Source organism: Podarcis liolepis (assembly GCF_965112155.1).
Source record: "Podarcis liolepis genome assembly, chromosome: 1".
NCBI lineage: Eukaryota > Metazoa > Chordata > Lepidosauria > Squamata > Lacertidae > Podarcis > Podarcis liolepis.
In genome coordinates, this window is record NC_139554.1 from 17,665,265 (window position 1) to 17,681,961 (window position 16,697).

Sequence of the window (16,697 nt, forward strand, 5' to 3'; positions counted from 1 at the left end):
CATAATATTTTCCTTCAAGGCATTACATGCCGTGAATTTCATTCCGGTGGTCCATAACCTTTCCCAGTCCTCAAACATGATGTTATACCCAATATCCTGAGCCCATTTTATCATGGCTGATTTGACTGTCTCATCCTGAGTGATTTTCTCTTCAACCTGCCCTCCATCCTCTTGCAGAAAACTCTTTGCCTGCCCTGCCCGTATCTCGTTTTTGCTTTTTAATTCCACACACGCACCCTTCGGACTTCGTGGCAATCGGGCGCGCGGGTGCGTTTCCTAAGAGAGTGAGGACCCCCGCCTCCTCCCCACCTGCTCCCTCGCCAGCCAGCCAGCCGCGCGCCCTAGCCGGAGAGCCCCGGCCGTCCCCGTCGCGCAATCGGCTGGATCTCCCTTCAGCAGGCCGTGCTCACAACTCCGCCCAGGGACCCCCAGCAGCGGATCTCCGGCTCAGCTGAAGAATCCGGCAACAAGCCCCCTCCTCCCCAATCGCTCCGCCGAAATACGCTCCAAAACCCCCCAGATAGGCCGCCGGCCGCCAAGTCTAGTGGCGCCCTGAGCGAGGGTCTCTCCCCAACACCGCCACCTCGAACTGCGTTCTCCCGGCTACCCGAGCGAACCAGCGGCAGGACCCCAGTATGGGCCCCCCCAATATTTTTTATAAGTCGGCGCCCCTGGCCTCCTCCCTCCAAAACTCAACTCCCCTTTTCCTGTCCCCCCCCCCACCTGTTCTGTCACACTTCATCCTCAGGCAATCACTGGTCCTAAAGGATCTACATTGGCTCCCAGTACATTTCCAAGCACAATCCAAAGTCCTGGTGCTGGCCTTTAAAGCCCTAAATGGCCCTCGGCCCAGTGTACCTGAAGGAGTGTCTCCACCTCCATCATTCAGCCCGGACACTGAGGTCCACTTCCGAGGTCCTTCTGGCAGTTCCCTCACTGCAAAAAGTGAAGCTACAGGGAACCAGGCAGAGGGCCTTCTTGGCAGTGGCACCCGCCCTGTGGAACGCCCTCCCATCAGATGCCAAACAGATAAACAACTATTTGACTTTTAGGAGACATCTGAAGGCAGCCCTGTTTAGGGAAGTTTTTTATGGCTGATGTTGCGTTGTGTTTTTAATATTTTCTTGGGAGCCGCCCAGGGAGGCTGGGGCAACCCAGTCAGATAGGCGGCATATAAATACCGTATTTTTCGCACCATAGGACGCACCGGACAATAGGACGCATCTTGTTTTAGAGGGAGGAGAACAAGAAAAAAAAATTCTCCCCCTCTCTGCCCAGCGCCCCTTCAGCGAAGCGGCAGGAGGCGCTGCGCAGAGAGGGGGAGAACTTCCCCCCTCTTGTTGTCCCACTCTAAAACAAGGTGCGGTTTAAGGTGCGTTCAGGCGGCTACCTTGGAAGCCTGGAGAGCGAGAGGGGTCGGTGTGCACTGACCCCTCTCGCTTTCCAGGCTTCAGGTTCCTTTTGACCTGCTCTTTGGGGCTGGCGGGGGGAAGCCCACCACCAGCCCCAAAGAGCAGGTCAGGGAGCAGCGGAAAGGCACAGCGGAGAGGCTCCTGCCATAGCCGGGCGTCACCTCTCCAGCCGGGAGAGGGTCGCGGGGCTATGGCTTCTTCGCTCCATAGGACGCACACACATTTCCCCTTCATTTTTGAAGGGGAAAAAGTGCGTCCTATAGAGCGAAAAATACGGTAATAAAATTATTATTATTATTATTAATCAGCATGGGACACACCCCATCGTCCCAGCCTTCTCTCACTGCTGCCGTGCACTGGACCTTACCTTACGTTTTACAAATATCTCCCTACATAGACATCTTAATAGGCAAACCTGTACAAGTCAATTATGATGACAAACATCGCAAAGCCCCCAACAGATAACCCTTTAGGCCAGGCATCCCCAACCTGCGGCTCTCCAGATGTTTTGGCCTACAACTCCCACGATCCCTAGCTAACAGGACCAGTGCTCAGGGATGATGGGAATTGTAGTTCAAAACATCTGGAGGGCTGAAGGTTGGGGGTGCCTGCTTTAGGCAAACACACACAAACACACATCAACTATGATAGTGGGGGGAGGAGAGAGAGGTGGGAAAATATTGTTAAATACTTGCAGTCGTAGGTATATCAGTGTATATAAATCTGAATTGTCAAATTGTGTTATTGTTATTATGGTATTTGTTGTAGTGTCTTTTGCGGTTGTTGTTTGTATCGAAAAAATGATTTAATAATTTTTTTAAAAACCCATCAACTATGATTGCAAAATAGCCCCAACTCCAAAATGAGCTCTCTCCTCCTCCAACCCGCTGGGAAATGGAACTTTTAATCGGGTTCCAGTAGGAATTCAAGCTGCAAATGACAATATCCTACTGCCGATTATTTAATCCCCTTCAAAGCGAAGGTGGCGCCGTGGTCTCAGTCTGCATACTAAGCCATCAAATGGCTTCAGCGAAGCTGTCTCCATAATTTTAAAGCTCTGAGGCGGGACCAGCTGGAATTCAAACCTCTGGAGAAGTTTGGCCATCACCACTTTAGCCTCCATCTGTGATAAAAACAATGAATGAATGAATGAATGAATGAATGAATGAATGAATGAATGAATGGTAAACTGGCTCTTGCCATTTTGACACAGTTGAACACTATCTCCAGATAAGTGCAAATGCTTATTCTAGGCTTGTTCAAAATACAGGATTAAATCCAGCCATTAAATAAAGAAATAAAAATCTAGTGGACTAAGAAACCGAGAGCGCTGGAAAAAATTAATAGTTTGGATTTGTTTTTATTTGACTCATTTAAAAATAAAAATTACAGGCCCATAAGTGATACAGACTTAAAAAAAATCTATATATAATTTCCAACCATCATTCTGCTGCTGAGACCTTTATGGCCCTCACAAAGAACCATAGTCTACAGAACTATAACAAAGAACTATAGTCTAACAATCAAGTCCTCTTGGTAAGGAACTCTTAACTAATTATAGTTTATTTGAGGGAAGCCATTCATGTTTACAGTGATATCATAGCACTTTAATTGTGTGATGTGAACATGGCCTAAACCTCACTCTGAATGAAGCCTGAGTTCTGCCTTGCTGAGGCCCAGAGCCTGACCGCGAGATCTATATATTTTAAGTAAATGAAATATTGGGGAACCCACAGCTGGGGAAGGCTGGGCTATGGGGCACCATTCCTGAAGCTATTACACACCCCACCCTGCTGTTCCACCAGTCCTTTTGCCCAGGCTCCTGGATCAGCAAGGTAGAATCACAGAATATTGTAGAGTTGGAAGGGACCCCGAGGGTCATCTAGTCCAGTGCTAAAGCATCCCTGACAGATGGCCATCTAACCTCTGCTTAGAGACCTCCAAGATGGGCTTTTTAAAAGGACAGGTGCCACTTAAGAGGGGACTTGGAAATCCTAATGGGCACTGCCTTACCTGTGAAAATAGCTGCCCGATACAGGTATGACCTCCAAGGGAAAATGGGAAGTAGGTAAAGTATGGTCTAAAAAAAAATAGAGAGAGAGAAAACCATAGAATTGCAATGCAGGAATCTCAAGATAAGAGTTATTGAAATAGCTTTGCATAGACAACCTTGCAACCTTGAACTCACTCCACCTGCTTAGGAATGTACCTGATCCACTCTTTCGGTACAACAATGGTATAGTCAACAATGGTTGAATGTGCTTCAGGTTGAGCGCTTTCAGGTTGTGCTCTGTAGCAACCCAGAAGTAATGGAGCCCGTTACTTCTGGGTTTTGCCGCTCGCACATGCACAGATGCTCAAAATGACGTCACGTGTGGAAGCGACAAAATGCGACCCGCATAGACGTGCCGTCGCGTCTTACGTTCTATTCAGGATGCGAACAGGGCTCCGGAACAGATCCCGTTTGCATCCCGAGGTACCACCGTAATCATTTTTATAGCCTCCTTTTTCCATTTCTTTGCCCCCCCTTTCCCCCTTTTAACATATTTTTTATTAAAGATGTCTTGGTTTACAAAAGTATGTGCAATGTCTCTTTCTTCAAGTTACACTTTCTACAGATCAGTTTCATTTGTTGACACATTAGTGTTACATTAGGAAGAAAAGGGGGAAAGAGGTGGAGGGGGGATGGTGAATGAGGTGGGGTTGCAATGCTTCTACAGTGGTACTTCGGGTTACATACACTTCAGGTTACAGATGCTTCAGGTTACAGACTCCGCTAACCCAGAAATAGTACCTCGGGTTAAGAACTTTGCTTCAGGATGAGAACAGAAATCGCGCAGCAGCGGCGCGGCAGCAGCAGCAGGAGGCCCCATTAGCTAAAGTGGTGCTTCAGGTTAAGAACAGTTTCAGGTTAAGAACGGACATCCAGAACGAATTAAGTTCTTAACCTGACGTACCACTGTATTCTACTTAGTGTATGTGTGGGGTTTTGTGTCAGCGTCGCTTGTGCCGGTTTTCTTTACTATTCACTTGTATTCCTACATTATATGTCTTGCCCAGGCAGCATCTTGGGTTCCTGTGTGCTTAAAAGTAGCTTAACACAGAGACCGATTGATAATACTCTATGTTGTGAAAAGCTCCACATGTTAATTTCTGCAGACCAAGCTACCGTTAAAGTAAAAAAGCAGTCAATTTTTCTTCCGGGAACCAAGTTATCATAGCAGCAGAATTGTGTGAATATTGACGTTTGCTGGTAATCCTCTGTATTAATAAATCCAGGAGGAAATGTCAAAAGATAACTTTCAATTTAGGAGTAAATTTAATGCCAACTGGCCACTTCAACTGCATGTTCCAAAGTCATTTGTATTCCCAATATGTTATCCATACAGGCCATTCAAATGAGCTTCATGTTACAATTTGTTTTTACATTTTCCAGCTTGTCTCCTAAAATCCTAAGAATTACCAGTAAATGTCAACATTTACCAAGTTTCTAACATTGAGTAGACAATATGCATTGTATTAGAGAGTTGTATCCAGCATAGCATTAAATACTGTGCCCTCTCAAAACAAGGATTTCTAATTGTACCAACCAACTTTCCCTGCTTCTTCTCCCTCTGTGCATCCACTAAACCTAGTCCCACTGCAAAAAAGTGAAATTCCTTGAACTGACAGGATGCATCTGTTGGATACAGCCCAAAGCAAACAAATGAAAGAACGTTTAGCACAATTTCCCTAAAAATGCAGCAACAGAAACTTACATTGTTTGGTCTTTGCTAAACCGGTCAGGATTGAAGATAAAGGGGTCTTTGAAAAACCTTTTCATGCGTCCCATGACATATTGACTGAACTGGCAAGAGAGGAGACAGTCATTTGCACTTGTAAATGCAAAGCAAGCTGCAAAAACATTTGTCATTCACAGCAAGAGGCAGCTGCACATCACAACCTCATTTGATGAAATGATGTTATCACTTCCTGGCTGTTCCTCCACACACCCTGAAGTCACATCTACTACATTTATATCAGCATTAGCTGGAAATGTTTTTAAATTTAATTCAATCCCTAATATAAAATTGAACTCATGGTGCTGTTAGGCTGTTTGACACATGGCTGAAACAGTCACAGGTGTGTGTTGGAGAAAGCAGAAAGCAAATGTTTGGAGATAGAACACTGATATCTATGAATCTGAAAGAGAATTATTTAGATCTTGCATTCATCCTCCAATGGCATCTGAGCACCTCTAAACTAAAGCACCCACATGCAAGACTATTGATGTATTTTGCGTTTTCATTTTGTATTTTTATGTTGTAAACCCCCCTGTGATCTTCAGATGAGGGGCGGGGTGTATTAATTAATTAATTAAGTAAAAATATTTACATATTTTTTGAAAATACCATAAAATTCAAAATGCCCGGTGTTCAGTGGTGGAATGCATTAAAGAAATCTCAGGTTACGAATTAGGAATGAATCTGAAAAATATACTCTTAATTTTGTTGAAAACATGTGTTTACAATGTGGATACAGAAATGATCCTTGTCCTTTGGATCTCACACAATATGTCAACACCTGTTTACTGGGGGAAAGAATCCTCACATCTTCTATCTGAATAGGGTTTTGGGTTTTTTTAGAATATGGGACATGCCATAAGTTATTAAGTCAACATATTATACCCAATCAAGGAAAAGCATCTTGTTCGAGAACATGCTTATTGAAATTGAGTGGGTGCTTTGATATTACTTTTCGGAATGAAACGTTTGGTGAGGATTTGAGATCATATTCTTTATTATAAAGATATGTTTATGTGGTTGCCACCTAGCGGCCTAAAGCCAAAAGTGTTTCTTTAGAAAATTTGTAATGTTCGGTAGATGCTTAAGGCCTGTTAATTTTTTAATTTTTTTTTTAGGAATGGTTCCAAGACGGATGCTGGAGTGAAAACTTCATAACAGAAACTAAGAAATACAGCCAGTTATTGTTTCATCTTACTGGTGTAGCCGACATACATTAAAATCATTTGATTTGATTCCGCATATAAGAATCTCTGCTGTAGAGGGAAGTTAGGAGCAGATGGGGCTCGTCAACCTGGGAAGGTAGCCCATCTAGGAGAAGGAAAACTCTGCTCCTAAACTTCCACTGCCTCGTGGGATATCTTAGGGAGAAGAAAAGGCTGAAGATTAAACCCTACACAAATCCGGAGGTGGTTTGATGGTGCCTTGTAGAAGAAGAAGAAGAGATTGGACTTGATATCCCACCTTTCACTCCCTTTACGGAGTTTCCCTTCCTCCCCCACAACAAACACTCTGTGAGGTGAATGGGGCTGGGAGACTTCAGAGAAGTGTGACTAGGCCAAGGTCACCCAGCAGCTGCTGGGAGGAGTGGGGAAGCGAACCCGGTTCACCAGATCACGAGTCCACTGCTCTTAACCACTACACCACGCTGGCTCTCTTGTGCACCTCCTTCCAGCAACTCCTGCAGCTAAGCTGATGCTAAACATATTTCTCTGCTATCCTTTGCAGCACATCAGTGAGGCTGAGAGGGGAGTCTTCTTGTCTGGGCAGCCCAGGACCAGGCTTTTGCCCTGGGGAGGTCACTTTGGTGCTACTACCGCAGCGGTTTGGCTTCACCCCTCGAGGCGCACTCCATTGTCTCTTGAGACAGATGAATGCCAACTAAAAAAAATCTGGATTTGGTAGGCATGTGGGCAAGGGCACAAGACTACACAGAGCACCTAGACCTCTGCAGCTTCCTTGCGTTCTTCCCGCATAACTATGGCACATATCGCTGCCCCAGATTTACTTAAACAAAAATTAATGCAGACATGTCATCGGGGGATCTGGGAGGTTTGGTGCTGAAGGCCAATATTTTTGAGAGAACCATTCACCGCAGTCCATTCGACAGACTCACCATCAGAGTTGTGTTTGCTGGAATTCTGACTCCTTCAAAGACAGTTTCCTTCCTTGTCCAGCGAGGAACAGTGGGAACCGGGGAGTACAAGCGCAAGGCTTCCTTGAGAACCTGGGATAATAACAACAGCTTGAGCCACAATTCCACAATGCTGGTAAAGGGACTTCTTTACTTAACAGCCACGGTGATTTGAGGGATAGGAAGGGTGGGCTTTCAGCTGGAATGCAAACACTTTTGAGTTTCGTCTCCAGCTCATGCTCAAACCAGCTTGATGGTTTTCAGCAAATATATTTCCCTTAGCCTTAGTTCCTCACCAGTAAGAAAAGCATCTTATAATTCTTCAGAACTGGAAGAAATGCCTTTTGCACGACCACAGCCACATCTGCATTTCAAACCAGGATTTGTTTTTTTCAGCCTGAGCATAGCTCCAGCACCTCTCAGGTGGTGGGTACCATGGCGGGCTGCCTTCCTGACACTGCCCTGCTCCTTCTGATGCCAGTTGCCAGGGCAGGAAAGGAGAAACAAATGGGATGGGAGGCTGAGGATGGGGAGAGGTCAATGCAAGTTAGAGCCTCCAGGGCACTGACCCTCAAGCCTGGGTGTGGCTCCTCCTCCTCAGGGAGGCCATGTGACAGCCCCGCTTTGGGCTTGTTGCCTTTGACCAGGAACTCACCTTTGGTTTGGAAAGTTACAGACAAATGTATTGAAAGTCTGGAATGAATGATTAACGGGAAGACAGGTAAACGCCCTGCAAGCAATTCAGGGTGAATGCTCACTGGCATAGAACCACCCTGTAAACAAATTGGAACGTATGCTCAATAAAAACCGAACTGCCCCATAAGCTTTGTTCAGACAAATCTGGATAAATGCTGAATAAACAGGTCGTCAGAAGGAGTCCATAATCTCACCAGTGACTGCTGAGCCAAAAGGGTTGAGAGCAGCGTTGGGTTATCTGTGCCTTTGCTCATTCTTCCTTTTCTTTTTTAAATACAATTTTTCATCGAATTTGTTCTCCAAGTGTACCTGAGATAAGTACTGGAGCTTCCCAAGATCTTCGTAGGCGATGTCTCTCTTCACACCAATGACGTCATCCACTTCAGCCTGAAGTCTACAAATCAGAAGATTTCATTGGCAACTGCTGGCCTACATGGGGCAGTCATACAAATTCGTACATAGACTATGTAATGTCTTATGGCCATGCCTTAGGACCATATCTTTACCCACACATCTTGACATCTTTCCGCAGGGCCTGCAAGACAGAGCTGTTCCACCAGGCCTTTGGCCAAGGCACAGCCTGATCCCCTTCTTTGGTAATTCTTCACAGAACTCTAGCCCAATGGTTGCCATCAATTTGATTTGAACTGATTTTATAATGAATTGATTTTAGAATGCTGTATTATTTTACTGTTGTTAGCCGCTCTGAGCCCGGCTTCAGCTGGGGAGGGCTTTCTTTTTTCTTTTCCTTCTCCCTCTGCGATGAGGCTACATTTTAATATTTTAATATTTTAATGTTGTATTTTTGAATTTTGTTTTTAAGTTGTAATCATTTAACTTGTTTTTATTATTGCTTGTAAGCCGCTCTGAGCCCGGCCTTGGCTGGGGAGGGCGGGGTATAAATAAAATTATTATTATTATTATTATTATTATTATTATTATTATTATTATTAATAATAATAATAATAAAACTTTACTACTATTACTATTATTATTATGCACCTGAACTTGGGTACTTGCCAATATTGTCAAGATCCCCAGATTTTTAGTAGATATTAAGTACTTCACCTCTACATCCACAACTCTATATCCATGGTTTTCTCACATTACGCTTGTTCACGTGCACTGAGTGCTGGTCTGAATGGGAAAATTGTGTGAACTGGCCTCAAATATTCTAAAAAGTGAAAAGCTACAACTTCCTAAAACTACCAGCATGGACAAGTGAAGAGACAAACAGTTCACCTACTTTGCAACTACCTCAGGGTTTCGTGACAGCTCCATTATGGTGAAACTTAACTGGGTAGTAGTGGTGTCGTGACCTGCAGGAAAAAGAAGAAGAAGAATTTGGATTTGATATCCTGCTTTATCACTACCCTAAGAAGTCTCAAAGCAGCTAACAATCTCCTTTCCCTTCCTTCCCCACAACAAACACTCTGTGAGGTGAGTGAGGCTGAGAGAAGTGTGACTGGCCCACGGTCACCCAGCAGCTGCATGTGGAGGAGCGGGGACGCAAACCCAGTTCACCAGATTACGAGTCCACCGCTCTTAACCTCTACACCACACTGGCTCTACACCACAGAACATGACAGAGTGTGGTTAGGAATCAAACTATAGATTGGAATTAGTCTTCCGATAAAAGATAGAAGCCCTGATTAACGTGGCTCATGCATAATGGCAGAAACTTAATTAACAACAGAAACAAGCAGCAAAATATGAGATTAGGAAATATATTTCCTTTTTCCAAAAGCTGACTTCTGGAGATGGAACAGTGTCTCCTGGTGGAAGCCGAGTGATAGTTTAGCGTGCTGCTGTGTGAGCAGCTCAGGGGTGGTGGAGTGAAGATGCTTACCTGACCTCCTGGCAGGCGAGCTGTTGCTTCTTACCTGGAAGAGATGGGGCAAGGCAATGGACTGAGCAACACAGTGCAAATCCACCAGCAGGAGACCATATTGGCTCCACTGGTGCTTTTGCAGCTTGCTGATCTCATCGTCACCTCACCCCTCCCAGTAAGCAGCAACGACTCACCTGCTGGGAGGTTAAGTAAGCATCTCTGCACCAGCACATATCCAGTGCTGGCCAGCTTCCTCCACCAGCTAATAAAACCGGCTTTCAGTCCATCTGGTAAAAAGCTAAACCTGAGTGAGAGGTGAATCTGAAAGCAGCACAGCCCTCGACGCATGAATGCAGTTCACCAAGGTTGGAAGCAATGCAAAGTTTCAAAGTTGCTTCTTACAGACTTGTCAGGCACAACAGCTACTGACCCTGGATAAAAATAGGTATTATTATTATTATTCACGTCAAGATATGAATCCAGTTGGTATAGTTAGCCCCAGAAAAAAAATCTGTGTGTGGATATTAATCTCAATACTATTTCTATCTGTGTTGGCTAAACACGCCAGAAGTCTGTTCTGGGTGGCTGATCTTCTTAATTATATCTAAAGAACAACAGACCTACAAACCTGCAATGAAGAAGGTGACAAAATTGTCCAACATCAGTTCATCGTTGCAGCCCTCTTCCTGTGCTGTAATGGAAAACAAAGAGCAAAAGCTGACATAACTTTCTGGACAGAAGTGTAAATTCTGGACTGTTCTAACAATAGCAAGAAGTTGGCGGGAAGGTATTGGACCTAGTCCTGGTTTTTCATAGCTAGTTCTCTCAAAGTTAGCTTTTATTGCTTTATGCTGTTTATGAGTCTACCTGGAGACTTCCATCAATTTAGGATGAAGCAGCCAGATGATCACCTGTAACACATTTTGGTGATATCTGTTTATGGTGGTTTCCCTAACAAGCAAGCCAAACTCGGTTCTTTAGAATTAAACGTCATTGCTTCTTGTACTACTAGCTGCAGTACAGATGGGGAGAAAATACCCCCCCCCCTTTTGCATATGAACATCTAAGGGAAATTACAAAGAAGGCTGCATACTCTGTTACTACTAGTAGTAGTAGTAAGGTAAAGGTAAAGGGACCCCTGACAGTTAGGTCCAGTCGTGGCCAACTCTGGGGTTGCGGCGCTCATCTCGCTTTATTGGCCGAGGGAGCTGGCGTACAGCTTCTGGGTCATGTGGCCAGCATGACTAAACTGCTTCTGGCAAACCAGAGCAGCGCACAGAAACACCGTTTACCTTCCCGCAGGAGCGGTACCTATTTATCTACTTGCACTTTGATGTGCTTTCAAACTGCTAGGTTGGCAGGAGCAGGGACCGAGCAACAGGAGCTCACCCCGTCGCAGGGATTCGAACCGCCGACCTTCTGATTGGCAAGTCCTAGGCTCTGTGGTTTAACCCACAGCACCACCCGTGTCCCACAGTAGTAATAGTAATAGTGACTAATTAAGATGTTTTTGCAAATAGCATGTTTGGCTGAAACGAAGGGCTGTAAACCACTTTCTGTGGCTAAAGATGACCTTGTGGGGTCCACATGGAGACACTCATGTGTGGTAAGTACAAAAGATCATAGTCTACCTGCACCCTTCAGTATCTGAGTGAGAATATCCAACGGGATCTCTTCTCCATCTTGCATGTCCTTACGTCTCTGTTCAATACACTCCTTCCCAGTACGACGTAGCAGCCTTATGCTCTCCTGAACACCTTTCACTTCTTTTCTGTTCCATGGCATGTACTATAAAACAGACAACAGGTTTGAATTGCCCATTATATATTTGCTGGCTTAATAATAGTGGGGTATTTGGTTTTTCTCTTTGCAAGCTTCCTTGAGGACTGGCTTGGCTGAAAAGAAGCCCGGAATTTGTATACCGCTCAAACTCCTTTGGGTAGGAGAGGATATATACTGATTGCAATTTATCCCTCCAGGCACCCACATGTGTGGGTTAAACAGAGTTTCAGAATCCCATCCTTGGCGGCAAAATGAAAAGCATAGGAATCAGACTGTAAAACCTTGTTTTGAGCAAGTCCAGCTATTAAGTAAGCTGGCTTCCCCCTTCTTACCCCACTTAAGAAAGAATCAGGCAACAATTTGTACAGTAAGTTTAAAAATAAGATTTACTTGCTTTATAATCATGCATTGGTTCACAGCAAAGGCAGCTATGCAGCTAAAATACTTATATTTAACAGTATAACCAGCTTCACAAGCATCTATTTGTTGGAAAATATTGGATTGTATTTATGTCAAAATATTTCTGAAAAATTGAATATATATATATATATATATATATATATATGCAGGTTTTGGTGTCCTCGGGTGTCTTCCCGTGTAAAAGTTGGGGTGTCTAGGCGACGTTTCGACGAGGTCTCACTCGTCATCTTCAGGCTGGTGCTTTCGGCTTCTTGTTACTGGAACAGAGCGGGATCTCAGTGTTTGAGTTCCTATAAATACTGTAGAGGGGTGTGGTGTATTGCCTCAAAAGTTCTGGGCAGAGGGGAAGTTCCCAGGCTAGTGTTCTTTTCTTCTTTTGTTCCTTAATTACTTGAGGGATATCTTGAGTGATTACTTGAGTGATATTCTGAGTACCACTTAGGTGGGTCATTGGGTGTGGATTAGTTGCTAAAGCCTTCGTGTCTTGACACGAAATTAATTTTGCAGATTCCAAATTGCTCTTTAACATGGAACATCACCACAAGAGAATAATCATGGAAGCCATCGAGATAGAGAAACACCCTCACAACATGAACAAGCGTGACGACACGTCCCGCCTGCCAGACATCTGGAAATTAGCCCTCCCCACAAAAACCGACACCAGATCCAGAGGCACACAGAACGCCACCACCAATCAACCACACCAGACCCAAACCCAGACCCTCTCCACAGATAAATTACAGACACCATCCAGTAACCAAACCATAGTGGCACCTCCGGATGCTGCACCCCCCTGCAATCCCTACACAGATCTGGCTGGCACAGGGCACAAAACCACAGCTCGCCCCTATACACGAAGCCAAGCCAAAGCACAACTAAGTGCAGTACAGCCATCTTCCCAGAAAAACTCTTCACAAATTCAAGAGGTCAAGACACGAAGGCTTTAGCAACTAATCCACACCCAATGACCCACCTAAGTGGTACTCAGAATATCACTCAAGTAATCACTCAAGATATCCCTCAAGTAATTAAGGAACAAAAGAAGAAAAGAACACTAGCCTGGGAACTTCCCCTCTGCCCAGAACTTTTGAGGCAATACACCACACCCCTCTACAGTATTTATAGGAACTCAAACACTGAGATCCCGCTCTGTTCCAGTAACAAGAAGCCGAAAGCACCAGCCTGAAGATGACGAGTGAGACCTCGTCGAAACGTCGCCTAGACACCCCAACTTTTACACGGGAAGACACCCGAGGACACCAAAACCTGCATTCCTGTACCCGTGAAAATCTACGAAAATATATATATATATATATATATATATATTAATATATATATATTAAACTGCAGCAGGCAGAGACATATCTGCATCCAATGATGGTGGAAGGGGAGGGCAGGAAGTAATATATGCTCCTTCCTCTCCGGGAGAGGAGAGGAAATGACATCACACAGAGTCCTCTCTACCAACAGTATTTGTATGGTCTGAACACTGCCTATCAGCAATACAGCTCTGTGGACTTAAACCCTTCTCATGCTAGTTAGCAAGAATATGCATAACCCTACATTAGAGGCTGGGGATTGTCCAGCTGTCCACAAATTTCTATACACTGTTTCTATACACTCCAGGCTCCTCTGATTCTGACTGCAGTGAAATGGCTGCACAGAATGTGCAGAGCCCCAGAACTGATGTCCTTGGGATCTGCAATACTGCACCAGAGAATGTGTTTGCCAGCTTGGTCAGGGAGATAGTTGGGCTGTGGGGTGGATTGTATACCAGCAAGATCCTATTCTGTCTCTGCCTCCCAACACCAAATACCAGGGGTCAGCAACCCAAGGCCCATGGGCCAGTAGCGGCCCACAAGGCTTGTCTAACCGGCCCATGGCGACCCCTGCTGCCCCCGCCACCTGCTCTTACTGGCATGGTGCAGTGAGGGGACCGACATCCGGGTTGATGGGGCCTGTGCGCATGTGCATGGGCACTCCTCTGACCCAGATGTGCTGGAAATAGTGTGTGCGCACGTGTGCGGGACGGAGAAGCGTGCATGCGCACACCCTATTTCCAGTGCACATCTGGGTAGGAGGAGTGCCGGAAATAGTGTGCACATGTGCACAGGTGCTCCTCTGATTCGGAAGAGTGCGCATGCACACACACTCTGGCCCATTCTCCGACGGACGGAGCGTCGACCGGCCCATCCTCGGATAAGGTTGCTGACCTCTGCCAAATACAAACCTCACATCCAATTGCCAGATGCACTGGCCTCCTGGTGAGAATGATGGAATATTTGTGGACCACAGCCACACCACATCCTTGTCCCTCCAACAAAAACAACAATATTTCATTTATACCCCGCCCATCTAGCTGGGTTGCCCAAGCCACTCTGTGCGGCTTCCAAGACATAAAAGCATAATAAAACACCAAACATTAATAGTAACCATCTGATCCAGTATAAGAGTCACAATAACTTTAAAATAAACAACTTACATCAAACAAAGCAACATTCAACAATCCATCTGAATCTAATAGTAAACAGTAAAATTAAACACCAGCAAATAATAATTAAACAGTTCGACCACAATAAAGAATTAGCAATCTATAATCAATAGAAGTAACAGCAAATCACAATGCATAAAATATCACAAAACGTACAAAACTATGTAAAAGGATCAAACTGAGAAACAACGAAGCACAACTTGTAAAACTATTTTTTAAACATATCCCTCAACTCCTCTCTTCCCAGATGCTGTTCTCAAAGGCAAAGTCTGGGAGAGGCTAGGTGGGGCCAGGCAGGTGGAAGTGTCGTTGCCTGATGAAGAACAGAAAGTCTCTCTCCCCTCACAAGGGGTGCTGTACTGAATATTTGTTGTTGTTGTTTAGTCATTTAGTTGTGTCCGACTCTTTGTGACCCCATGGACCAGAGCACGCCAGCCACTCCTGTCTTCCACTGCCTCCCACAGTTTGGTCAAACTCATGCTGGTAGCTTCAAGAGCACTGTCCAGCCATCTCGTCCTCTGTCGTCCCCTTCTCCTTGTGCCCTCCATCTTTCCCAATCAGCATCAGGGTCTTTTCCAGGGAGTCTTCTCTTCTCATGAGGTGGCCAAAGTATTGGAGCCTCAGCTTCAGGATCTGTCCTTCCAGTGAGCACTCAGGGCTGATTTCCTTCAGAATGGAGAGGTTTGATCTTCTTGCAGTCCATGGGTCTCTCAAGAATCTCCTCCAGCACCATAATTCAAAAGCATCAATTCTTCGGCGATCAGCCTTCTTTATGGTCCAGCTCTCAGTTCCATACATCACTACTGGGACAACCATGGCTTTAACTATACGGACCTGGCCCAATCCCTCAACAGTAGAGCTCAATATCACATTATCACCCACCAAGCATCTTACTCTCCTGTCTTTAAAATTCCTTCCCCGGGCAACGAACAGTCTGAATCCAAATTCTTGTCCCTGCTCTCTGAACACAAGACAGTCCCAGTTACAAACATTCCTGCAAGGCAGGCGTAATTCTAGGATTTTGGAGACCCCCTGAATAAGCTTTACAAGCAAAATCTTTGCACAGGGCAAGTTCACACAGAAATAAATAAATGTCTGCACTCACCTCGAAAAAAGGAATGCGGGATTTGGATAGTCCTTGTAGGGTCATGTATATGGCACGTGGAAAAGGCGTCTGGTCATCATAGACAGTGTTCAGTTCTAAGCCAAAAGCCACCTGATAACATTCAGAAAAATGAGAAGGTTGGTCAAAAGTCTGAGGGTCTGGGAAGGAGCTGCTGTAGAAACCCTTCTATTGACATGTTAATGCACAGGGGTGGCTGGTGCAGTGGGAGTGCCTTATAGTGCCTTGTGACTCTGGGGGCGCTGCCACTTACACGACGACAACAGCAACAACAACTTATTATTATTTAAGCCCCACCCACCTGGCTGAGTTTCCCCAGCCACTCTGGATGGCTCCCAACAGATTAAAAAAAGAATAAAACATCAAACCTTAAAAACTTCCCTAAACTTCAGGTGACTGACAGTTATGGATCCTGCCCACTGATTGGATACAGTTCCCTACCCCTACTTGAACTTTTTCCTTGGGAGCCATTTTCAGGAATCATTTCCGTTCCCGTGTGGGGGCTTACAAAGCAGTGCCGTAGCTGTCTGTAACATGTTATGCAGCAACCGTTGAGAGGGTCTTCTTGGTGGTGGCACCCCAGTTAGGGAACTCCCTCCTCTTTGCAGTGCAGCTGGTGCCAACCTTAATTAGTTTTCAGTGCCAACTATGCTTGTTTGTTCAGGTGTTTATCAAGCTTTCAGGCCGGAGCAAGTTTGTTTAACTATTGTTTTACTGTTTGTTAAGATTGGCCACGTCCACAAATATCTTTGGGTTCAATAACTTGAGACCATAGTTAACATGGTTGTTTTATTAAGTAGCAGTTGCAACAAACACTAGTTTTCTGGTGGAGGAGCCGTCTCAGCTAGCCACTTTCCACTCCCTCACACCATTCTCCAGGGATTTTCTCCAAACTCCTATCCCAATGTCTCCTGCAAGGAAATTCCTTCAAATTACTACAGTTATTACACATACAATTTAATTAAGACACTGTTATACTGCTGTAACAGTAGTGGTTTCCTTTGTCAAGTGAGTCCTGAGAGTAGT

At 45.0% G+C, this 16,697-nt stretch overlaps 1 protein-coding gene across 1 annotated transcript in view; it reads right to left on the minus strand.

The window, feature by feature from the left end:
* Nucleotides 1-1,566: 1,566 nt before the first annotated feature.
* LOC310714074 (cholesterol 24-hydroxylase-like) overlaps nt 1,567-16,697 on the minus strand; it is a 35,224-nt gene continuing 20,093 nt past the window's right edge. The window contains exons 7-15 of the mRNA XM_083518957.1: nt 15,654-15,764; nt 11,487-11,643; nt 10,484-10,546; nt 9,271-9,343; nt 8,334-8,418; nt 7,311-7,421; nt 5,171-5,259; nt 3,426-3,492; nt 1,567-2,535 (exon numbers count right to left, since the gene is read on the minus strand). Coding sequence (XP_083375083.1) covers nt 2,374-2,535; nt 3,426-3,492; nt 5,171-5,259; nt 7,311-7,421; nt 8,334-8,418; nt 9,271-9,343; nt 10,484-10,546; nt 11,487-11,643; nt 15,654-15,764 — 918 coding nt within the window. The 3' untranslated portion in view covers nt 1,567-2,373. The remainder of the gene's footprint in view (nt 2,536-3,425; nt 3,493-5,170; nt 5,260-7,310; nt 7,422-8,333; nt 8,419-9,270; nt 9,344-10,483; nt 10,547-11,486; nt 11,644-15,653; nt 15,765-16,697) is intronic.